This window comes from Grampus griseus, assembly GCF_964374135.1.
Source record: "Grampus griseus genome assembly, chromosome: 16".
In the NCBI taxonomy this organism is placed as follows: Eukaryota; Metazoa; Chordata; class Mammalia; order Artiodactyla; family Delphinidae; genus Grampus; species Grampus griseus.
Window position 1 is genome coordinate 10,163,283 of NC_139010.1, and position 26,480 is coordinate 10,189,762.

The 26,480-nt window shown below is 36.6% G+C and overlaps 1 protein-coding gene across 2 annotated transcripts in view; it reads left to right on the top strand.

Moving 5' to 3' along the window:
• The window catches only part of RYR2 (ryanodine receptor 2), a gene marked incomplete at its 5' end in the record, with an annotated part of 721,806 nt that overhangs the window by 236,615 nt on the left and 458,711 nt on the right, over positions 1–26,480 (top strand). For both annotated transcript variants that reach the window (XM_082674159.1, XM_082674158.1), the window contains one exon: positions 20,947–21,055. In XM_082674159.1, the coding sequence (XP_082530285.1) occupies positions 20,947–21,055 (109 nt within the window). The remainder of the gene's footprint in view (positions 1–20,946; positions 21,056–26,480) is intronic.

Sequence of the window (26,480 nt, forward strand, 5' to 3'; positions counted from 1 at the left end):
ATGCCCTTAACAGTTAGTCATCAGCTGGTAGTTATAGGGATGGTAGAGAATTAATTGATGACAGCAGGAATACATGTGACTTTTCCACATTTTTGATAAAATAAACACTTAACGAGCTTATTGGAGAGTTTCAGCTTTATTCTCTCAACGCTGAGGACATCATGGCACCAGTGAAATCTGTTGAGTTTTCTGCCAATCAGTCCAAGTTGTAACCAAGTCTTTATAACTGTCTTATAATAATAGAAGTAAATTTAATGGAAAACTAGAGTTCCTGGTACATAGTAATTACTCACTAAATGTTTGTGGAGTTGAATTGGTAAGAACCTCTGTTCCCCCAATGGAACATGTAATGAACCTATAAATGTTACAGGGAATGAGAATGTAGCTTGTGACACATGGCTTTGATTTAAATATAAACTAACTTTGTAGTGACCACTGAATTGTCATATAGTCTTTAAACACTGATAAATTGAATTGAATAATTAATAGCGTTTTAAAATTATAATGTCATAATTAAAATTCTACTTGGAGACTGAAAAAAAAATACCTATGCTATTCTCTACCTTATATTCCCCTGAGATCTTCCTTAACTAAATACACACCTCTTATCCTTGTAAAACTCAAGGTTGCAAATATTAGAATATTTAGTTTCTTCTGTTTTCATGAGAGTTAGAAATATTGTTTGTAGCATACAAACAATATTGTACATGTTTTGTACAATTGTACAATATTTGTAGCATGTTTTTTTGCGGTACGTGGGCCTCTCACTGTTGTGACCTCTCCTGTTGCAGAGCACAGGCTCCGGATGCACAGGCTTAGTGGCCATGGCTTACGGGCCTAGCCGCTCCGCAGCACGTGGGATCTTCCCGGACTGGGGCGCGAACCTGTGTCCCCTACATCGGCAGGCGGACTCTCAACCACTGCGCCACCAGGGAAGCCCTATGAAAATGTATTTTAACAACAAAGTAAAAAGTATAGACCCTCAAAGGAAAACCTAAGTTTTATTATTCGGTTTGTTGCATACCAAAACACAAAATTTGAGACCTAGAACAGAATCCAGGATACATAGATTATTCCTATCTATGTGAATGATGACCAGAGGAAAAAAGAGATACAAGTGAACAGGCATTTCACAGAAAAGGAAATACAAATGGACCATTATAATATGAAAACATTATCAGCCCTCATTACTAATTGGGGAAATACAAATTAAAAGCACAATGAAGGATCATTTCACAGATTGGGAGTATTATTGTTGGTGAAAATCTGGAGCAATAGGAATTTCCACCCAACTCTGGTAGGAATGTATACTGGAAAACTGTGGCTATTTAATAAAATTGAAGGTGTGCGCACACTAATTTAAGATATTCACTCCTAGGTACATATCCTAGTGAGATTTTTACACATGTGCACAAGGAAACTAAATATTTAGATCATGAGGTTTGAGTTTCATGACTTGCAGTGTCCCTGAAAAATATCTAGCAGCTTCTTATTGTGTCTTCTTTAAAAGTGGAAGACAAAAAGTCACATTCTGGGGGGGGAACACTATCTTAAAACTGGCCGAAATATCAGTAATACTAGGAAACCATGTCACACACAAAGATGCATATTTGTGCTAGGAAATATTGCTGGAAGACATATAGAAAGCATTGCTGAATAAAAAGTGAAAGAAGGGCTTCCCTGGTGGCGCAGTGGTTGGGAGTCCGCCTGCCGATGCAGGGGACATGGGTTCGTGCCCTGGTCCAGGAAGATCCCACGTGCCGCGGAGCGGCTGTGCCCGTGAGCCATGGCCGCTGAGCCTGCGCGTCCGGGGCCTGTTGCTCCGCAGCGGGAGAAGCCACAACAGTGAGAGGCCCGCGTACCGCAAAAAAAAAAAAAAAAAAAAAAAGTGAAAGAAGTAGGACAGTTGTTATGCAGCATGGGAGATGGGCCATAGAATTGCCTTGATTTTGTTTCAATAATGAAAATCCTTAAGAGCTACTTTTAAAAAACATTTTGAAATATTACAGAGAAGATTGTGTTCTCAATAGTGAAAAAGTCTCTTGCAAAAGCAAGGATTGGGGGAGGATGAGGATGGTGTTGATGAAGGAAAATGGGCAGATATAACCACTAATGGAGTGGCTGCTTGACCAGAAATAAAATGAGAATCTTGGGTAAGTTCACAGAATTAGCTCCTTACATGGAATTCACACTTTCTTTCTTAGGCAAGCTATTGAAACAAAGAAGTTGGAGCCAGAATATAAAATCTTAATAGTACTTTATTTATTTATTTTTGAATTTTATTTAATTTATTTTTTATATAGCACGTTCTTTAATAGTACTTTAAAATGAGATGTGCAGTGGCTACACCATGGACAGTCTTCTTGTAATTTTGTGGCCAAGTACTTAATTTGAAGGTTTAATTTTACAAAAATTTAACTGTTCCAGACTTGTAGTGATTGATGATTGGGAGCTTTTCATAGCATATTCCCTTGAAGATATTTCCAGGGTGAAGATGACATTTTTTACAATGAAAAAGCACCTGTTCTCCAAGTAATTTTACCATGGAGAGAACATTTTGAAAATGGATGTTTGAGTATGTTTTTTTAATTACATCGGTATATCGCTCAAAATGGTCTAAATGTGTCATGTATGTAATCTCTGACATAAGCAGACTTTAAAAAACGTGAATGTCAAATTTTCTAATTGTTTAAATAATGAGGTAAAGTGAAATTTGAATCCATTTGTTAAAAATAAAACATTGTGTGATTAGTTTAAGAACTGACTGACAACAGGCAAAATGGAGAGTTAGTAGTTGAATTTCAACAAAATCCTTTTATAATTGGTGGATTAGAATGAATCTTTTTCCATTTGGATCTGTGCGTTGTTTGTGACATTTCTTTTGCAGTTTCAAAAGCCATTAAAACAAATTTTTGAGAGACTGAACTTGAAACCAGCCTTCCTATTATTGTATCACAAAGTTTAAATCTTAAGGTTTTAAAAATAATGAAGCATATTTAGTCACATTATATTCATAACCCAAGCAAAAAATGATTTATTATATTACAATTATAATAAAATTTATAGAAAATATTGTTTATCATTAATTTTCATTTTAAATCTTTTGTAATATATGTTAAGTACTGGCATACAGATCTGTGATGAAAATAACATTTTAATATGCTCCTTTTTGCAAATAAATGTTCAAAATATTTGCTTATAGAGTATATGGTAGGCTGAATTGCTGCCACCAATATCCAGTTCCTAGTCCCTGCAAGCTGTGAATGTGTTATATGGGAAAAGAGACTTTTCAGATGCAAGTTAAGGATCTTGACAATAGGAGATTGTCCTGGATTATGTTGGTAAATTCTAACTGTATTCACAAGTGTCCTCATAAGAGGGAGGCTCAGAGAGATTTGACTACAAAAGAGGAGAAGGGGGTGTGAAAACTGAAGCGGATATTAGAGTCACGTGCTTTGGAAATGGAGGAAGGGGCCACAAGTCGAGGAATGTAGGTGGCCGCTAGAAGCTGGAAAAGGCAGGGTACCAGATTCTCCCTTCAGAGCCTCCAGAAAGAATCATCCTTGCTCTCATCTTGAGTTTAGCCCAGTGGTTTCAGATTTCTGACCTCTAGGGCTGTAAGAGAATAAATTTGTATTGCCTTAAATGTGTGGTAATTTGTTACAGCGGCATTAAGAAAGTAATATACAGTGTACAGGGAAAGAGGTTTGGAGACTACTGATATCTACTCCAGTTTCTAACTTAATGAAATGCTTCTGCTCGAGGTCCCTGAAATTAACCTTAGATGTTTCACAGCATCGTGTTTTATTTCATTTTTTTTCTTTCAGTGGCTCTCTACCATCTTATTGCTGATTTCCTGATGAGTTTCTGAACCAGATCCCAACATTCCACTTTGAATAAAATTTTCAAAAATTCTTTTGAAAGATTGTATAAATAAGTTAGTGGTAAAATCAAATTTAGAAGTCAAATTCAGAAAAGCAAAAAGTATTTCGTATTTCAACATGAATTTTTAAAGGCCAGAATACATTTACATATCCCAATTAGGCATCTTTGAAGATAAAGCTTTACTTAAGAAGTTGAGTTTTTATATTGTCCTTTAAAAATGTGTTTCTAGCTAAAGGTTTAAAGTTACATAGGTAAAACGTGGTAGTAGCCTTACAGGTACTCAGACTGCTAATCTGAATTTGAGCATACTATGACAACTAAATTGCTAGTTTTATTGAGCATATATCAATTCACTGTGAACTGTTTAAGCTGGTTAGTGTTACAGGTGTAACCTGTAAAAGTGTGAGCAAGTTAATGCTTAATGATGGGAATGTTTCGTTGAACAGAGATGGAGGTTTTCCTGAAGTCCCTGGTACTTTATGTTGCTTGCTTTTCACTTGCCCTTCTGGCCTGGTGCTCTGTCATAAAGGAAATGAAATTGGTTTCCGCAGGAAATGAGATCAGTCTAACAAAGATGCATTTCAGCAGACACCAAAACTTAAATAACTAGGTCATTCATTCTTCAACCACTTATGGGTATAAACATAAACTGGTTAATGTGGATGAAATTCATATAAACTTGATTAGCTTGTAGAAAATAGATGGATGGTTACTTTAATGGGTGATTTTATCATTAAATCTCTTTACTAGGATTAAACCTGGCATCAGACATTCAAGTCTATTGTGGTACTTGCCAAATAAAAGATTTAGAAGTGTGTAATTTTTTTTTTTTTTTTGCGGTACGCGGGCCTCTCACTGCTGTGGCCTCTCCCGTTGCGGAGCACAGGCTCCGGATGCGCAGGCTCAGCGGCCATGGCTCACGGGCCCAGCCGCTCTGCGGCATGTGGGATCTTTCCGGACCGGGGCACGAACCCATGTCCCCTGCATCGGCAGGCGGACTCTCAACCACTGCGCCACCAGGGAAGCCCTAGAAGTGTGTAATTTTTATCACCAAAGAATTTATTCCTGTAAAGATCCAATGAATCTTTCAGGTTGGTAACCTACATGTGAGTGGATTGGGTGTGTATGAATCTTATTTCATTTCCTACAGTAGAGGGTCCTGAAATAATGCATTTAAATTCTGTGTATGATGATTTTGATTGCTTAATGTTCGGCCCTATGAAGATATTTTTTCCAATCAGCGTAAATTAGAAATTTTAGACCATCATCAGAATATTACAGTTAGTATTTGCATTATTTTAACATATGTTTATCTTTGACAAATCATAGCTACATTATTGAAAACTCATCAGTTAATATTTTTTAAATAACTTAAAAATATTTCTAGGGCTTATTTACAAATATTTTTTCAGTGGTCTATTTGCAATGAGACGGTACAGGTGTCATGTCACAAAAATGGTTTCTCTTTAATGGACTTTTCTGTGAGGCACAGGTAGCACTATTCAACGAAGTACACAAGAAGTAAGGCATTATGGAGGTAACACTGTCTCATTAGCTTACAAAGGAGTATGAAAGATACGTTGCATACAAATTGGTGTAATATGTGGCAGTTTGGGTCATCACGAGATGCTTCATGGATGTGGTTGTATTTGAGCTTGGAGTTGAAGGATGGGTAGAAATTGGACAAAGGCCAAAGATGGGAAAATGTATTTGTGAAAAGTAGAGAATTATCTAATTTAGTCTATTGTAGTAAGCATTTAACGTAGGCTGGAAAATTAGGTTGGATCCAGAATATGAATACCAGATAGTGGAGCTTGGTCTTAATTTATTAGGCAATGGGATTTCCCCCCCAGCTTTATTGAGGTTGTAATTGACAGACCAACATTGTATATGTTTAAGGTGTAAATTGTGGTGTTTTGATATATGTATACATTGTGAAATGATTATCACAATCAAGCCAATTAACATATCCATCACTTCACATGTTACGATAGTTTTTTATGTGGTGAGGGCACTTAAGATCAACTCTTTTAGCAAATTTCAAGTATGCAGTACAGTATTATGAACTGTCGTTACCATGCTGTACATTAGATCTAAAGAATTACTCATTTTGCATAATTGAAACTTACTACTCCTTGATTAACATCTATTTCCCCCAACCCTCAACCCCTAGCAACAACCATTTTCTCTGCTTCGATGAGTTTGACCATTTTTGATTCCACATATAAGTGAGATCATGAAGTATTTGTCTTTCTAGGTCCAACTTACTTCCTTCCATGTTCATCAACGTTGTCGCAAATGTCAGAATTTCCTTCTTCTTTAAAGGCTAAATAGTATTCCGTTCTATATATTTATCACATTTTCTTTTTAAAATAAGAAGGAAATGGTTGGATTTACATTTGCCATTTTGTTTAGTTTTTATATTCCTCCTTTGTTGTTATTGTTCCTCTGTTTCTCTGTTATTTCCTTATTTTGTGTAAATGGTTAGTGTGCCATGTTGAAACCTTTTTTTTCTATATATCTTTTCAGTTGCGTTCTTAATAGTTACTCTAAGGATTATAATATGCATTATTTTATTTTGTTTTAACTCATCAATGTAACTTCACAGTCTACTTCGGATTAATACTAATTTAATTCCAGCAAAATATAGAAACTTTATTCCACATAGCTTCATTCTCTTTGTATTATTCTTATATATATGTATATTTATTATATATGTTTATATGATATACATATCATATATATGGTGTGTGTATATGTGTGTATATGTATATGGGTGGTGTATATACATTATATATACATATATACATATATAGTGCATTACATCACGTAATTACCATTCTTTTTTAATAGCAAAAACATTTAAGATCTACTCTCTTAGCAACTTTGAACTATATAATATAGTGTCATTAACTGTAACTGCTGTGCTGTAGACTGATCCTCAGAATTTACTCATCCTAAACTAGAAGTTTGTACTCTTTGACCAATATCTCCCCTTTTCCCCACCTCTCAGCCCCTGGTAACCACCGTTGTAGTCTCTGTTTCTGAGTTTGGCTTTTCAAAATTCCATATCATATAGCATTTGTCTTTCTCTGTCTGATGTCTCATTTAGCATAAGACCCTCAAGTGCCATGTTTGTTGTTGCAAATGGCAGTATTTCTTTCTTTCTCAGGGCTGAATAATTCTCCATGGTTTGTGTGTGTATAAATACATACGTATATATTTATATATATATATATGTTTCACATCTTCTTTTTCCACTTACCATTTATTCATTGATGGACAATTAGATTGTTCCCTTATCTTGGCTGTTTTGAAAAATGCTGCAGTGAACCTGGGAGTGCAGATATCTCCTTGAGATCCTTTGGATCTATATCCAGAAGTGGAGTTACTGGATCATGTGTTAGATTTATTTTTAATTTTTCTTTATACTGTTTTCCATAGTGTCTGCACCAATTTAAGTTCCTACCAACAGTGTTAAAGGGTTCCCTTTTCTCCATATCTTTGTGAGTATTTGTTATTTCTTGTCTTTTTGATAATAGCCATTCTAACACGTGTGAGGTGATATCTCATCGTGATTTTGATTTGCATTTTCCTGATGATTAGTGATGTAGAACATTTTTTCTTGTACCTGTTGCCCATTTTTATGTTTTCTTTGGGAAAATGTCTATCCACTTCCTTTGCCCATTTTTAAATCATATTGTTTGCAGTTGAGTTATATACATTCTTTATACACTTTGGATGTTAATCCCTTGTCAGAGATATGATTTGCCTTTTCATTTTGTTGATGGTCTTATTTACTGTGTAGAAGCTTTTTACTTTGATGTAATCCCACTTGTTTATTTTAACTTTTGTTGCCTTTGCTTTGGTGTCAAATTCAAAAAATTATTGCCAAGACTAATGTCAAGAAGCTTTACCCCCTATGTTTTCTTCTAAGAGTATTAATGATTTCAGGTCTTACCTTCAAGTCTTAAAACCATCTCAAGTTGATTATTTTTGTGTGTGGTGTGTAAGATAGTGGTTCAGTTTCATTTTTTTTACATGTGACCATACTGTTTTCCCAGCACCATTTATTGAAGAGATTATCCTTTCCCTATTAAATATTCTTGGCTTCATTGCTGTAGATGAATTGACTATGTATGCATGGATTTATTTCTGGGTTTCTATAATGTTCAATTAGTCTATGTGTCTTTTTATGCCAATACCATACTGTTTTGATTACTATAGCTTTGTAATGTACTTTGAAAGCAGGAATCGTGCTGCCTCCAGCTTTCTTCTTTCTCAAGATAGCTTTGGCTATTTGGGGTCTTTTGTAGTTCCATATGAGTTTTAGGATTGTTTGCTCTATTTGTATGAAAAATGAATTGGAATTTTGATAGTGATTGCATTGAATCTGTAGATCACTTTAGGTAGTGTAGATATTTCTACAATATCCTTCTTCCAATCTTTGAGCACAGAATGTCTTTGCATTTATTTGTGTCTTCTTCAGTTTCCTTCAATAATGTTCTATAGTTTTCACTGTACAGATCTTTCACCTTCTTGGTTAAATTTATTCCTTAGTATTTTATTTTATTTTTGCTGCAGTTGTAAACTGGGATTTTTAAAAAAAATTTCTCTCTAATAGTTTGTTGTTAATATGTAGAAACACAACTGATTTTTATGTATTGAAATTGTATCCTGAAACTTTATTTATTTATTAGTTCTAATGAAATTTTGGTGGAGTCTTTAGGATTTTTGATATATAATATTAGTCATCTGCAAATAGAGAGAATTTTACTTTTCCTTTCCAATTTGGATGCCTTTTATTTCTTTTTCTGGACTAATTGCTGTGGTTAGGACTTCCAGTCCTATGATGAATAAAAGTTGTTGAGAGTGGGCATTCTTGTAAGGCAACTGTGGTAGCAATAAATTCTCCATCCTTGTTTATCTTGGAATGTATTTATTTTACATGTTTGAAAAAAAGTTTAGCTCGATATTGAATTTTTGGTTGACAGTTTTTTTCTTTCAGCTCTTTGATAAGTTGTCAACTGCCTTCTGTTCTCTCTTGATTCAGATGAGAAGTCAGCAATTAATCATGTTGTGATGAGTAAATTTTTGTCTTGCTGCTTTAAATATTTCCTCTTTTTTTTGTCTTTGACTCTCAATAGTTTGAGTATGATGTGTCTAGGTGTGAATCCCTTTGTGTTTATCCTACTTCGGTATTTTTATGCTTCTTGGATGTTTAAACTAATGTTTTTCTTTAAATTTTGGAAGTTTTTGGCCATTATTTCTTCAAATATATTTTCTGTCCTTTGTCTCCTGTTGTTCTGGGACTCCCATTACCTGTATATTATTCCATAGGTTTTTGAGGCTCATTTAATTTTTTTTTCCTGTTTTTTTTTTCTCTGTGTATTTCTGATTGAATAATTTCTATTAAATGATCTTTGAGTTCACTGATTCTTTGTCCTTTCATTTTAAATCTGCCGTTGGACCCCTCTAGCATATTTATTATTTTAGTTATTATACTCAAATCCATTTGGTTCTCTTTGTGTAATTCCTGTATCTTTATTGAGCATTTCTATTCATTGACTAATTGTTATCACACTTTTCTTTATTTCTCTAAACATTTTTCCTGTAGTTCTTTAAATATATTTGTATGGTTTTTTTTACTTTATTTTAGGCTGCGTTGGGTCTCCGTTGCTGTGCACGGGCTTTCTTTAGTTGTGGCAAGTGGGGTCTACTCTTCGTTGCGGTGCACGGGCTTCTCATTGTGGGGGCTTCTCTTGTTGCAGAACATGGGCTCTAGGTGCGCAGGCTCAGTAGTTGTGGCACTAGGGCTTAGTTGCTCCATGGCATGTGGGATCTTCTTGGACCAGGGATCAAACCCATGTCCCCTGCATTGGCAGGTGGATTCTTAACCACTGCACCACGAAGGAAGTCCCTATTTGTATGTCTAAAGTTTTCTTTGAAGCCTTTATCTGCTAATTTCAACATCTGGGGATACTCACTGACAGTTTCTCTTGACTGTTTTTCTCTCAGTATAGGTTACACTTTCCTGTTTTTTTGTTTCTTTGCCTGTGCCACTTTTCTTTTTGTTAAAACTGGACTCTTTAGATAATATATTGTAGGAACTATAAATTCTGGTATTTCTCCACTGAAGGTTGTTGTTCTGGTTTTTGTTTGTTTTTTTGTTGTTTAGTAACTTGCCTGGGCTAAGAAGGTGGTTGTTCCTGTTTTTGTTGGTTTGTTTATTGTTTAGTAACTTGCCTGTGAGATGTCTCCCCTATGATGTGTTGTCATTGATGTCACTGCTCCATTTTATTTTTTCATTCTTTTATTTTAGCCTGGTTCTTAAAAGTTACCCTGTTTCTGCATAGCTTAGAGTTAAGGCAGTGATTGTACTGAGGTTGCACTCAGGTACTTCAAACAGTAAGAGTTCTGTTCTCTGCATATGGACCTGTGTATGGGTAGAGAAGCACATGAGAAGTTCAGGTTATGTAAAATCTGTTCCAGATTTGCTTTCTGCGAGTTCTTTGTGTCTTTCTTATGTACATGCTACTTCAGAGTTAGCCAGGAGTGTGTGAATAGTTTGGAACTACTCTGCATGCTTCAACTTCAGTCAGGAATATACTGAGTGAGGCTAGAAGAGCTGTTGAGTTTCTCTGGAAAGTGTCACTTTCACATACAATGCATTGTGCATGGCATCTGCTCCCAGTCAAGCGAGCCCCCTTTCATAAGGTGGCACAGCTTCTGGTCCTCCCAGCCTACCCCACACCACATTCCTGCAGGAGCTGCCCATCAGCTGAGCTGTGGGGAGATGGGAGCAGGCTTCAGAAATAGCACCACAGACTCTTCCTGTTCTTACCCGAAGTTCAGCAGTTTTCAAGCATAAAAGTTTGTCATATTTTTTCATGCCTCTGGTTAAGTCCCACGGCTCTAAAAGGTTATTCTTGTCAATTTTATCCAGCTTGCTTTTTAGGGGGAGGATTTGCCAACCTCCTCACTCAGCCATAAGAGGAAGTCCCCATAATTTCTTTTAAAAATGTAGCTCATTAAAGTCTTTTTATCTTTCCTGAATTGATCCTTGAACATAAATAGTGTCACACTGTGGCTTCATACATCATGTACACAGCTACTAGAGTTATCTTCCTTAAAATATCCTTTGTGTTACTTCTTTGTGTTACAGATAGCTCCCTTCTGAACTAAATTATGTGTTAGGTGAGATGGAATTTTTGGTCACCCAAACTGTATTTGTATTCTGTTGCCTTAAGCTACATGTTTATAGATTATATGGATTAATAGGACTCTGGAGTATGTCCAGATCACCTAACATTATTTCAAGGTTAAGTCTCACAGATACAGTTTTAGTTTCAGTTCTATATAACATACCTGAAGTACCTCTCCTGACTTAGTTTTCTAATTCTACTATATACCTCTCTCGTCAAGATTCTTCAACCAGAAAATATCATATTTTCCTTTGACATGATGACTCATATCTTCAGATAACAAGGGAAAGATCCCTGTATCCAGATTATACCCACAAGGCATCAACTAGGAAGGATCACTATGTTAATGCCTTATTACACTTTTGCTTTTGCTAATACATTGCCAGAGGGGCTCATACCAGGTTATGAACTTATGAGATGTCTCTCAAGCGAAAGTCATGGAGTTTGTGGTATTCATGGCTCTGATTCTATGTGTGAGTTCTTTTAGAGCATGTACACTGTCACATTGAAGTTTAATTTATCAATAATAAAACTATTACCACAAATGTACAGGAAAACGAAAAGAAAAAAAGAACAGCTGATAATCAGGCTAATATTACCTTGAGGGGGACAAGGTGATATATGGGTTTTAGGCTAAGCAGATATGCCTCTTAATAGTTTCTGGTTTAGATCGAGTCATTTAATTTTGTCACTCACCATTTACTCATTTCTAAAGTGAAGATAATAATAATACTTCTTTTATAGAGTTGTGGTGAGAATTAAGACCTAGCACACAGAGGATGCTTTAAAAGTCATGTAGCCATTATTATTTACATAATTGTGTCTACACAGTTACTTCTTAATTCTTGAAACTGTGTGGGAATCGCGTGTGAGCAAAATCCTAGTAAGAATTCCAAGGTGTTGACTGTCTCCATCTGAGTCTGCTTGGAGTTTCAGTTTTGAGGTTCCAAGTGATATTACTGAGTTGATTCTAGCTTAATTTGTTCAGACTGATACTGAGTAATTAATTTAGCTCTTGCCATTTTAAATTAATTTCGATGGAATTATCCAGCACACTTCCATGGAATGAGATACCCACGAAGAGCGAGATGGTTGTATGTTATGCCTGAATAAATCGGCACTGTATTACACTGTTAATTAAATTTGAAGATATCATTTTTGCCTGCATAACTGGACGTGGACGCCATAATTCTCGTTTTCTTCTGCTCCTTTTGACTTTCCGTAGTTCTCTAGGTGAGGCAGAAGCTGTTGATTGCCCGTGTCCACACGTTTGTGTGAATTGTTCCCTTTCTTTAAGCAGATTATGAGACAAGGCGGTATAGATGTTGTGACAGAGGTCCTATGTCAGATGATTAGGTTGACCTGGTTACGGTAAAAAGTATTTTTTTCCCGAATACTTCTAGGCAACGAACTTATGAATTGATTCTACCTGAATCTCCTTTACACAGAACTCCCCGAAGACACCTCTATGGTTCACTGGAAATTTTCACTGGGGGATCCACCAAGTTTGATCACTGTCTGTGGTTCACTGGGATCTTGCAGGGAGGCAAGGCTGAGATGTCACAGACTCTGATATCTGACAAATACTTGGACCATACATTATTTTTGCCAAAACTATTTTTGTGTACTCAATATCATGACACTGCCAATTGCTTACAACATATGTAATGAATATGTATATATTTTGCTAATTCTTTTTTTTTAAACTATTTATTTATTTGGCTGTGCCGGGTCTTAGCTGCGGCACGCAGGATCTTTTAGTTGAGGCATGCAGGCTCTTAGTTGTAGCATGCGGGATCTAGTTCCCAGACCAGGGATCAAACCTGGGCCCTCTGCATAGGGAGCGCAGAGTCTTAACCACTGGACCACCAGGGAAGTCCTTATTTTGCTAATACTTAGAAAAAGACCCGAGCAGAGTGAAACTTTGCTCCAAAGTAATTGGTGGGTAGTTGAACTATAGCGGTGGTTCCACTATTTCCACCGATTTATTTCTTCTTGTGGTTTGCTTATTCATGCGTTTATTCAGATGTTTACTGAGCTCTGAGCTCTGAATTTAGTGGTGAAGCGCCATAGCTTTTTCCACAGCAGGTTTCTTAATTTGAGCCCAACTTCCTGGAACATCATGGTGACATATGAATAGAAATTATGAGCTTCACATGCAAATTAGGTAAGTGGGCCATCACCTAGAGTGTGGAGGGTTGGTTTGTTAAGCTTTTATGGAGATTGTGACAGATAGATGGGTTTGACTTAGCAATGTTCAGAGGCAGGAGGCTACATCCAATGAATCATTAGTAGCACATGTGATTTTTAACATACCTGCATATCATCTTCAGGCTCAGTTCATAGCAGAAGCCTTTCCTTTGGTTGCCTTTTGAGTGTCTGGCTTTCAAAATACTAAATATGTGTGTTCTCACCAACAGTGGCTCCCAGTTAAGATACGTGTGAACAGAGTTGACCTAATACACTATTCCTGTTAGGATATTAGCAGGAGAGAGGTCATGCAGGGTGAATGTCAAACTGGTATACCTCCAGATTTGCACTGGCACATTTGAGTCAGCTGAATAGTAAAATAATTAGAAAAATAAGGCAGACTGGCATATCTACTTAATATGGTGTTTAAAGGAGATTGTATTAGAGAAGATGTATGCCAAGGAGAAACATGAACACTGAGCAAATCGTATGAAACCCTATTAATTCACTAAGGATTTTCATAATTAATTTTCATAATTAACTGCTAATTGGCAGAGCTGTGGCTCTTTGTAGCGGAGATGTACTGCTAATTACCACTGGTTTAGTGGGCTAACAGGTCCTTTCTGACTTGGACCTGTGTTGTTAAGAAAGGCACATGGGGGGCTTCCCTGGTGGCGCAGTGGTTGGGAGTCCGCCTGCCGATGCGGGGGATGTGGGTTCATGCCCCGGTCTGGGAGGATCCCGCATGCCGCGGAGCGGCTGGGCCCGTGAGCCGTGGCCGCTGAGCCTGCGCGTCCGGAGCCTGTGCTCCGCGGCAGGAGGGGCCACAACGGTGAGAGGCCCGCGTACCGCAAAAAAAAAAAAAATAAAAAGAAAGGCACATGGAATGACTTGAGCTTTTCTGAAGAGATTCAAAGGCTTGAGACGTGGGGAAACCCAGGCATGTCCGTTGCATCTGCTGTGATCACATTTAACTTGTCTTTCAAAAAGCTGATCTCTGAAAGAAGAAAGAATTTATCCTGTGATTGATGCAGGATACATATTTCCTTCTCTAAGACAATGTTCTGTTAATCTTTGGTGCAAAGTGGGATGAGGAGAACAAGAATATGACAAGCAACACTACCTGGAACTATGAACTCTCACAGAAAAGTGTGAAAGTCTGGCAACAACCCCATTTCCAGGCTGGGGAAATGTTATGATTGGAATTTTGAAGACGTATAAAGAGAAAAAAGTGAACTAAGATTTTCCTTTTATCCAGCTTGGTATTTCTTCTCTAAAGTAGTTCATGTAAGTCCGTGGGATACAGCCTCATAATGACATTGGAACTGTAGGACACACAAACATTTTAAAGGATGCCGCGCCCTGTATGGTAGGTGTGATTTTGCCTGTTTCATGTCTTCACTTGGCAACTTCAACAACAACAACATCTTTATTTTTTGGAGAAGTTTGATGTCTCCATAGCTCGTGGGCACGTTGACCCTCAGTGGATATGGTGTCTTGCCCAAGGCCACTCAGCAGATGGGTGGCTGAGAGAAAACAAACCTGCATCAACTTCAGACCATCTGTTCCACTCCAAAGGATCCTGTCTTCACATTTGCTGGTAGAAGACAAGCTTTTCTCTTAATTTATATCTCTGTGATTCTGGCTTTCAATGTGAGCTAGACTATTTTTTTAATTAGGCAGAGAAAATGATAGTTTGTTGGGATTTTCTAGTTTGTAATGCTTTGCTTTTCTTATTTGGACTTCAGAAATCTTCTGTGAAGTGTGACAGGTGTGTTGCCACTTAATGGATGGGGAAGCTCAGACCGATTTACCTGGGATCCCTTGGCTGGTTATGCACTGACTCGGAATCCCGTGTCCTTTGGTACAGTGACCTGCCCATTTGCTTATGCTGTCAAGCTATCAAGATTTAATACCTCATGAATTTTCAAAATACATTTTGAGATATCTCTGTGTTACTCTGAAGGTTATTTGGTGCACAACTGAAAGGCAGTGTAAAAAGGTAAATTACTTGTCTTCATATTAGAAACTTAGGATTGTGAAAACAAAAACCAAAGTAAAGATCCGCCGTTAGGGCTGTTACTACTGTGTCCCTATAGGCGCATTTGTTTAATTTTCCAGAAATAGGTGAAATCGTAGTTTGAGGTCAACTCTTCAAACACTGAGCACTTTCTTCTGCAAATCATCGTTTCAGACTGGTCGTGGTGGGGTGGGAGAGTGAGGGTCCACGTTGAGTAACAATGTTTCATAGTATTAAACTTGAACCAGTCTTCAGGAGGCGTATGGCTTGTCTAGATCCTTTAGCTGTCGTGAAGAATGAAGTAGATAGAGATCTATTAACAGAAAATGATCTTCAATACATATTAATAAATTAAAATATGGAATTTATACAAAGTGAGCCCGTTAATGGGAAAAGCCAATCTATATACTTCAATGTGAGCTTACATATGTATGCAAATGCATAAAAAAAGGCCTGGAGAGATGTACATCCGAAAGCTTATCCAGCTCCCATGTGGTTATGCCTGGGAGGGAGCGTATGTGTAATTAAATTTGGAAAGAGAGAATTCAATTTTTCAGTATTGTTTGAATTTTCACCGAGGAAAATATTTTTCTATGTGATTTTATTTATGTGTGATTTAAAAATATGAAATAGTTTTCCACTGGTGGAGACCTGGAGATGGATACGTCACGCTGAGGGAGAAAAAAGTATGAGCAAAGGCATCGAGACCTTAAAATGGAGTGGTATGTTAGTGTGCAGTTTGTACACAGTGGTAACAAGAGAGGTGGTCTGCTGTAGCGTAAATAGCCCCAATTATTGTTTGCAGTTCAGTTAAGTCAACGACATGTTTCAATAGGTTTGTAAGTGAGTTAGGCATATGCGTCTGTGTATGCCAAATGGTTCGATGGATCCCTCGGTTGGAAACCTAATCGATTTCACACAGACTCTCCAGTGCCAACAAAGCCAGAGGCTATGTTGTGGTTATTCTTGAGAATTTCTTTACCTGTAAGATGAGGTAATGTTTGTCAGGCAGGGAATAACGGGGACCAGTTTGTATTTTAAAAGAAGAGAAGACGCGCAGCCATGCTGCTTGCTTAAGGTTTGTTACCTTTGCCAAAGCACACCTGTCCTTATCAAATTGGTCTTGTCTCCATACGAAAAGCATTATGAACCTCCTACCTGCCTGCTTCGGGTTCCGGGCAGCCTAGATACACATTTAGCCAGACCGAAGTGTATACTTTCTCTGGTTTAATTTTGTGTGAAAACTAAGTGTAATGTTTAAGAGGCAGGTAGGTGTACAGGCTGAGCAGTAGTTCTTTGTTTCATGTTCTAATGTGGTCTATTTTGAAGCACCTGTAAGGTAAAACGTATATTACATAAGGGTTTATTTCATGGTTTGGGAGCACACTCATTGTAAGGGCACGTAAAGTTCTTTCAAGTTGAAGTTCTAAAAATTAAAATTCTCAGTAATAGTACTTGAGTAAAGAAAAAGACTAAGGAAAAGATGGTAACATGCAAATGCTTGTGAATTGAAGTTCCCACTACAGCTGTATAGACTCTACCTCTTGTGCCTGGTGTTAGGGGCCATTTAGTTGATCTTTAATTAATAAATGAGACCCTTTTTTTTCCACTGACAACTTTATTTTGGGGAAGTGGGAACTAAGCCTTAACATAAATGCTGCAGTGTGGTTTAACTCTAAAAATGTGAGGGTTATTTGAAGAAATATACATCTAAATTAAGAAATACTTTTAGTAGTTTACTTTAAAAAGTGACAAGTAGTTACTTTTAAAAAGTAACAAGTTTTGGTAATGATTCTGTTGCCTAGAACAACCAGACGTTTCTCTTTCCAGTAAAAGAAACTAACAGGGCAAGGCTCTGATTTGTATTGTTTCAAGTTTTACTGGAAGGGGTAAAACATTTTTCTTTTTTTAACTGCTCAGCTTTTCTATTACATTTATGTGTGTTTTGAGGGGGGAGGGGGCAAAGAGAGAGCGATAAAGGTCCAAAAAAAGATGGGTAGGGCTTCTCTGGTGGCGCAGTGGTTGAGAGTCCGCCTGCCAATGCAGGGGACGCAGGTTCGTGCCCCGGTCCGGGAGGATCCCACGTGCCGCGGAGCGACTGGGCCGTGAGCCATGGCCGCTGAGCTTGCGCGTCCGGAGCCTGTGCTCCGCAACGGGAGAGGACACAACAGTGAGAGGCCTGCATACTGCAAAAAAAAAAAAAAAAAAAAAAAAAGATGGGTAGAGTCTCTGAGAGAGAATTGCCTTTGCTGATTGTTCATTTATTCCTGTTAAACCCCACTATCTGTAACAAGTATGTCGCTCTGTGAAAAAATGGAATTTGTTTGGCAGGATTAATTCATTTCAGATCCATGTGGTTTTCAAGGATCTTTAAAATAAATGTAAGATATTCCAGTGATTCATACTTTAACATTTTGATGAAAGTGAAGTAGGAAACAATTTAAATATACCCAGTATGTAAACTTTTCAGTATTACCAGAAAGTGCCTTTTTCTTGAAAATAACTAGAACATTTTAGATGTTATGAACAGCTGCATAGTTAATGCTTTGACTTTTCAAACGTGATTTCTGTAAAACAATCCATTTAAGAACCAATTTTAAGACATGAGTGGTGCTTCATAAATGCCATAGATGGAGAGAAATGACAATATGCAAAACTAACTAATGACATCCCTTATTTTGAATTCTTGTTATGGTCTTGACACTGTGATAAGCTCTTTACTTAGATAATCTCATTTATTTTTTCACAGCAACCCTATGAGGATGGTATAATTATTATCCCATTTTTCAGGGAAGGAAACTGAAGACTAGAAAAGTTAATAGCTTGTACGTAGTGAGGCCAGGATTCTTGCTTGCTTAGGTGATCTGTTTATAGAATCCAATCTCTTAACTATTATAATGCACTGATTCTAAAGCAATTCATGAAATCAGTTCAGTGGTGTGTTGGCAATGGCTCTTAGTTTCCTGAGAGCTAATTGTTGCATATTTAGCAGTTTTGTGAGCTGATTTGTCAACTTTTACACTTTGAAACCAGCCGTCATTGGAGTATTTACACTACAGAAATGGGCAAGTCATGGCTTTTTATTTTTAGAAATTGGTTCACTAGCACACCCTTTCTTAACATAGTTCTCTACTAGTGCTATTTGTCAAAGTGTAGCTTCCAAACTCTCACAGTTTAAATGGATATGAATGGAATAAACACTTACCTTAATCAATTTTTTCCCAGTAGCATTTGTCTTAGTGTGATAAATCGTTATTAATATAGTTAGAACTGAGAATATTAAATTTAAAAGAGCTCATCCTGAATTTCACAGTAGAAGAGAGTCCCTGTCCAAGCTTCCAGTCTTTTATCTGAGGATTTTGGAAAGAAAGCCCTTGTCTGGCTGACTGCTGTCAGTGGAAACAATCAATAAACATTCTATAATCGGAATAGAAAAGAGTTTTATTTGAGCCAGGCTGAGGACTGTAGCCCAGGAGACAGATTCAAGAAACACTTGAAATGTGTTCTTCTAGACTACAGAATGGGGGGACGCTTTATATAGGCAAAATCCACAAAGTTACATAAGTGGTTTGCCAATTATAATTGGAGCTGGCAAGAAGTAAGGGCGCTTGTTAAGCCAGGATTGGTTGAGGTCCGAAATGGTTGAATAGTTACAAGGGGAGACCTTGAGACTATAAGGGTGCAGCTGGCAGCTGCTAACAGATCTTGTTTTGAGAATGGCTGGTGAAGTCTCTGAGTCTGATACAGTTCAGAAAATTCAAGTTCTCAGTAGTACAGGAATGTGTCTGAAACCACGTGCACAATGGCTATCTGGCTCCGTTTTGAATGCCTGAACCACAGTTTTATATCTTGTGAGAACAGAAGACAAATATTAAACAGGGGTGCATCCCTTCAAGGTTTCAAAAGAGAAAGATTAGCACACACACAGCAACTCAGCATGACCTTGCTGTCTGGGAAGGGAAACTCATCTTTGAAGGAGTACTAGCATTGGCATTGTAGGGATAAAATGCCCCCATTTCCTATCTTCGAAGTGGACATTCTGAACAACCTGGTAAATGCATTTTAAAAAAATGGTCAAAGCAGATTGCATGTTTGACAGACCAATGCATGCATTGCTAACTGTTCCATTTAGCATGAAGTTCAAGCCAAATCATGTATAAGCCAGAATGACTTCCCCATACCTCAATGTGTGAAAATTCCTTGCATTACCGCAGAGTATAAAAGTAATAGCTGCACCCAGATTTGAGAGATTCCTTTGACTACTAGCTGAGATAGTTTGAGGAGGAATGGAAAGAAATTGGGCTGGGGACCACAGAAGCCCATGATAAGAGGATAGAGGAATTCAGAAAATGAAAGTTCATTAAAAAATAAAACAAAGCAAAGCAAAACATGGGTGCCAGGAAGGTTTGTGGGGTATGAGTAAGTAGTGATTATATGCTTCTTTTATCCATAAAATAATCTTAACTTTAATTTTAGAACCCTGGTACCTAATCTTTCCTAGAAACCATAAAGCATCATTCTCTGCTGATAAGGATCTTTTTATTGGTAGTGGCTCCATTTAGTAAGTACTTTAACACTGTAAATTGTAATTCTGAGGCACTGCATCAAGTTATCAATTTATCCTTCTAATGTTCTTTTTAAGAAGACATATTCTCGCTTGTGTTTTGTGTTTAATGTATTTATAATGTTCTTCTGTTGTGAAAATGCTCCTTTGAACATCTTCCCATACCCAGCTGGATTGCCTCCTGGATCCTGCTTTATCTAAAGTAAAAGCATGCATGCACGATAATGCATTTGTTCCTAATTGGGGTAGTTCTCTGTAACTTGACAGTCGGTTCTTATCCTGTTTCCTTCACCTCCTTGGTAGTTACTTGTTGGGATTTTCAGAATTTATGGGGTTATTACTTGATTGGAATGGAAGTTGATGGGAGGAAATAGAAAGGAAAAGGAATGAGTGAGAAAATAAAGCAGTACGCGGACACCGAATAGAAGTCAAATTATCGCATCTGAAGTTCGAGGCCGGATATGATACCCAACTTGAGGAAGACAAGCTAATCGTTGTCTTTGTGGATAAGGACAAGCCTGTGTAAATCAATATTTTATACCAATCAATTTTATGTTTGCTTAACTTCACTGTTAATTTGAGTAAAGTATTCTTCTGTCCTTTTCATTTTTTATCAGCGAAGTACTTGATAGACTAGAAATGAATGCTCTAGAGTCAGAGAAGTCTGGCTTTTTAGTCCTGGCTTGAAAAATTTAGTAATTGTGACTTTGGAAAAGTAACCTAACTTCTCTATATTCTTGTCCACACAATAATAGTAATAATCCTTACCGTAGATGACCACAGGAGTTATTGATAAAGCTCCGAGTGCAGTGCCTAATCAGAGTAGGCGCTCAGTAAATGGTAGCTTATAGTTATCCGTAAATTAAAATGCGGGTTAAGTGTGAGAGGTGTAGACAATGTATTTGGATGATTTGGGAGCTCATATTAGAGAATTGACAAGTACTCTTTATTCTTTCTGTGAAAGAAACTGAAGTATAAAAAGGTAAATTGGGTCTAGATGCTTGATGATGGTGGTGGTGGTGGTGGTGATGATGATGACGACGACGATGATGATGATGGCGGCTGTCCTTCTTTCTGCACAGAATGTCCCCCCAGACCTCTCCATCTGCACCTTTGTGCTGGAACAGTCCCTCTCTGTCCGGGCCCTGCAGGAGATGCTGGCTAACACTGTGGAGAAGTCACAAGGGGCAAGTACTTAATTTATGTTGTCTTGCAGTATTTTAATGAACTCAGCTACTCTATGAATGATTTCTTTCACAGGTTTTGGAGATTTTCTTTTGACCAAAATATGTAAATGCCTTTTAGTTGTGATTTTCTTAAGTCTGCCTTTCTGCTTCATCCAGCAGATCTGTTGACATCTTAAAGAACTTAAAAAAATCCATCCTCAGGGTGATCTGTGTCCTTGAACCTCATGCTTATGTCAATGGTTACAATAGAATCTTCTCCTTGAGCATTTGTGTTTCTAACGTTTTTGGAGCTGTTATTTTGACTCTTTCAATTAATTGCTTTATGCATGGCTGTCATTAATCTTTATTTCATTCTCAAATGCCTCTAACCATGTGACTGTGTCCTAAGCTTCTTTATGGCAAGTAAAATTTCATGGCACTCATATATTTGAAGTAACAAAATTATGGTGTTACAGCTTTAGTCAGTTGTAATTTTGCAAATAGCTAATCGTTTTCTTCTGAAAATTGAAATTTTTATTCTGTCCCCTAATGCAAACATTTTTCTTTGAAAGCTTATTTGGTAATTTAAATTATGTTCCATTCTATGCTGTGAGTGATTTCTGGGCGACTGCCCATTCTTCGCCAATTCATTAAATTTTAGAATTAAGCAGGAGGATGAATGGTCAAATTTTTGTTTCCTGTTTATTTGTTTGCTTGTTGCTATAATTACTGCAGTGTATGGTTTAATAAGCTATACTATTTCCAGGAATAAAACTGAAAATTTTTATTTGCCATTATTGGTCCATGTGTTGCTGTTTTTGTTGTTAATCATTGCTCCGGTTTGGTTAAGTAAAGAGATTAAAAAATGATAATATATGGTTTAACAGAAAATGAGTGATCAATTCTGATGTAATGTATTTTCATTAGCCTTGTAGTTTTTTAAATTTTAGTGTCAGACAGCTTAGGACTTTAATTGGTTTATACATTAATTTTAAATTAATTTGAAATTTTAATTCTATACGACATATGTATGTATGTATGGAGGAGAAAAGTACGTTTGTAAGTATGGAGGAGAAACTTTAGTGATCTTTATTTGATATTAGACTAACGGCTTATTTTTAAAAAGATCCAAATATGTTATGCGTACTTTAATTTTTCAAGTTCATTTTTGGTTACAACAGTTTGAAATTAAGGTATTAAACTACATAAAGTTAAAAAATGTTTTTTCTGGGTTTTAATGCAGTGCTTTTGGATTAGGCTTGAATCAAAGAGGAATAAAACATTTCTCAGTTTAACTAGTTTTCTTTCTACCTGGAATAACCCCTCCTGATTTTTAAACATCACATATCAACTTGGAAATTCAAATCTGTTTTTACAAAGGAAAATCCTTTTTTCTTTTGCATGAGCATCTAGAAAAGTGTGTATTGCCATTTCACTTATCTTTGTAGATACCAACTTACGATTAAGTTCCCATAAATTTAATTTTTATATTGCTAAGCTGCTTTTTCTAAATTTAAACTTCTGAGATGTTTTACCTCCCTAGAATCATGGCGTTGGATTAGGCAAACTCTCAGTTTTCTGTGTATATATGAAGTGTTGAAAATACTATTTTTGGACTTATGTTTTGAAGATACTTATTAGAATTTCTGCCTCCCCCCATATATTTATTTAGCTGAATTTTATTTTGAGTTGTACTCTATCTAGAAAGTTTCTATGAGAGGTAAAGTGGTAATTTATGTGATATGTGGAATACCATTTAAAAAGACGAGCGTAGATACCATAAGACATTAATTAGAAAAGAAAACTTGAGAAAAACCTGCTACAGGAAAGGAACATATTTCATTGAGCCAAATCTCACTTTCAAGCTAGTAACTTTTAGGAAGACACCACTGTCAAATAGCTCCAGAGGAAACTGTTTCTGGGGGAAAGAAGGATTCTTAGACTGCAGAGGAGTTTTGATTATACCCGGTAGTGATGTTCAAAATACTTCGTAACTAGTTTGACACAGGCATCGATTACTCAGAGTGGACCTCAGTCAAAATGCTAGAGTCAAGGTCCTGGGGAGATTTGGGGGGTGGTCTGACCAGTTCGGGGGTATCGTGGAGGAGTTGTGGGCTGATCAGAGTTAGGGCTGAGGTAATTTACCAGGAGGGCTAGTTTTCCACTGTAACAACCATCTTCATCATAATAGTGCAACCCGGCTGAAGAGCACGTTTGATTACATGGGATCAGTGGATGCTGTTGGCACTTGCAGGAGTCAGTCTTTGGACTCCATAGGTATCCACATCCTCTTTACGAGCACCTCATATGTCTCCTTTGAATTCATTATGGGAATCTGTGGCAAATGTCAATACTTTTGTCAAGCAAATTGTCATCTCTAACAATAAATTATATGCAGTAGATTTGCTTAAAGAAAGATCCACTTTGGGATGAAGTGTGTCAGGAAAGGGATGCTAATTTTCTTGAAATCATTTCTTTCCCTACCAGTTAACAGCGTATCAGAAAGAACCTGTGTATTACCTGATTCTCCCACTCTCTCGTGATCAACTTTCTCTAAGAAGCCTTGTTCTTTTTTAAAAAAATAATTCTTCTTAAACTCTTTGTGTAATTCAATACATTTAATACTGATACTATTTAATGTCCAAAATGCTGTCATAGGCATGGTAGCAATACAACAAACACACTTGATGATGATAAGGAGAAACATTTCTCATCTAGAACCATGACTTTTCTTCTTGTGGTTTTGTACCATTTTGCTTGGATTCTTGGGTCCCACAGGATAAATGCATGGTTTTATTAAAGCTGCAGGAAATCCAGCAGGAAATTCCCGACATCACTTGTGCCAAAACAAATCACGAAGATTATCGATAACAAAAGGAGATGCGTAAAATGCAACAGAAATATTACCTAATTTATGAAGTTTTGATTCCACAGCGTTGCTTATTGTGGCTGTTAGTAAAATAACTAACATATAAGTGGCACAAGAAGCCTTCTGAAAGGTTCTATTGGGAGGGATTTTTAAAAAATATCACTTTTTTATTAAGCAGATAAGACAGATCTAGATCTGATGTATATAATTCCACTAAACATCATTTAGCTTTTATTCTTAAAGCATATCAGTCATAAATAGGCCAAGACCTGTTTAGCTTTATCTGAATGGCTGTTCACAGAGCCTTTAAAATCCTGAGGGTGGAGACAGTGCACATAAAACAAGGAAAAAATGACTGCGGGAGCATCGCCCGTCCGTTTGGCCGGATTTTGCCTGGGCTTCTGTACATGCACATCCTTGCTTGTGTTAATTTTTCTCTTCTCCCTCTGGGTTTTATGTGGTTCTGGATAACTTGTCTGCTTCTGAATGCACTTCTATCTCCTCTCTCTCTTCAGATTTTTTTTTTGGCATACCCGGTGATATAGCATAGGCCTAAGCAGGGTTTTGTAGAATTCGTGAACAGTTTTAAGAATACGAGCTGTGCCACATATTCACTCTGTGGCTTTGGAGAAGGTCAGTCTTTATCATCAGGTTGAGTAATTATTAAATGATGAGGTATGTGGAATATTCGGCATACATTTAACAGTGGCTATTTTTATTGTTTTACTTATTCTTCTTCTCATACCTGTAAGAAATGGCTGGACTGCTACAATCCCTTGCAGTTTCCTTCTCTGTGACCTTGGCTGGTCCAGAGTCCCCCTTCTCCCTCCTCCAGTATCCCAGCCAGTTGGTTCTGAGACGTAGTCGTGCCAGTTCAATGATGGCATAATTAGGTGAAAATATAGTCAGTGATAGTATTTGCTTATTTCTGTGTGTGTTCTAGTTAATAAAGTTTAATAATTTAGGTGATCCTATGCTTTTGTGTATTTGTTTCATTATACCTTAATTCAGAAACATTTTTGATGAACACTTTCTCCATTAATTTTTATTTTTGTGTTGCCTAGTTTAATTTAAGGATTGCATTTCATAGAAGCACAGATATGAAGTGAAAAGTGAGACAGTATAGTGGAAGGAGCTTTGGTTTTACAGTCTGAAATTTATTGATAATTCTTACTTTTTCAAATACTATTTTTAATAGTTATCATTTGTTGACAGGCATTGCTTTTGTTTAACCCCACGAGTATATTAAGTGGCTTATTATTTGTATTACTATTTAGGAGACTATATACAAAGATAACCTTGACTGTCCTGTCTGTCTTTTGGTTTAGCCGTTTCTGGGAGAATTGTAGAACCCTGTCCCTTTTGACTTTGGCTTGTAACCACTTGACTATCGGTGCCTTGTTGTTAGACAATTAGTAGCTTGAACCAAGAAACAAAAAGTAAAATTAAACCAATATTTGTCCCTTATATCCTGCTTTTTGGAGGAAATTCGTAATTTTGGTAATTCTGATTGGTATCATTCATTTACTTTACGTCATATATTTTCCTCATTATTATAGGTAATTGGTAGTTTTCTATAATTTCGATTACAACTGATGCTTTAAATATCTATAAAATTTACAATGTAATATTATAAATATTACTTATTATGAACGTCAGTCAGTTGTAGTCATTCATTTATTTAATGCAGACTTTGAACATTTATAAGATATACTTTATAAGTCTCTGTGGATAGAAAGATGAATAATAGGTGATTTTTGTCATCAATGCATTCACAGTCTAATGCAGGAATAGAAGGAAAATTATAGTGCAGTGTGATGTGTGTTATCATGGAAGTGTAGATATAGTGTTAGCACAAGGAAGGGACTGGGTTTGTGGAACTTGGCATTCCTTTGACTGTTCTTTGGACTTGCTACGTCATTTCTAAGACAAGAAGAAATAATATTAAAACTATTAATATAAAAATCACTTAAAATTTTTCTCCAAGGAACAACTTGGTCTCATTAGACTGTTCTTTAGAATTCTATTAGAAACTAGTACTTGCCAGGAGGACTATGCATAATATGTCCAGAGATATTCCTAATATGATTTTTATGTTTCAATTTACTGAAATGGTTTATTATTTTATAGGAAATCCTAAGAGTGTTTCATATTTCTAAATTATATACTGTCTTGTAATTACAGAATACCATTGTGACTTAATTATTAATAGAGAGGTACATCAGACTCAGACATGTTCAGTTTTTATGAAAAATGAAGTTATAGAATATAGAGTATTATTATACAGTGTACCATTCTTCTAATAAAACCTCTGCTTTTTTAAAGCATGTACTCTGAGAGTATTCAAAAATGCATCAAGAAGTAACCAGCTAAATTTACTGGTAAATGAGGTGTTTTTTTTAAAAAAAATACATTTTTTAAACATTGAAGCACCACAGATGAGTTTTTAAAAAATACATTTATCAAACATTGAAGTACCAATTTCAGGCAAGTAATTGCATTTAAGATCATTTTGTATAAATGCAAGAGTAGAAGTCGTAGTTCAAGAAGTTGTGTGCTGTTTTCCATGGTGGTTAAGCAT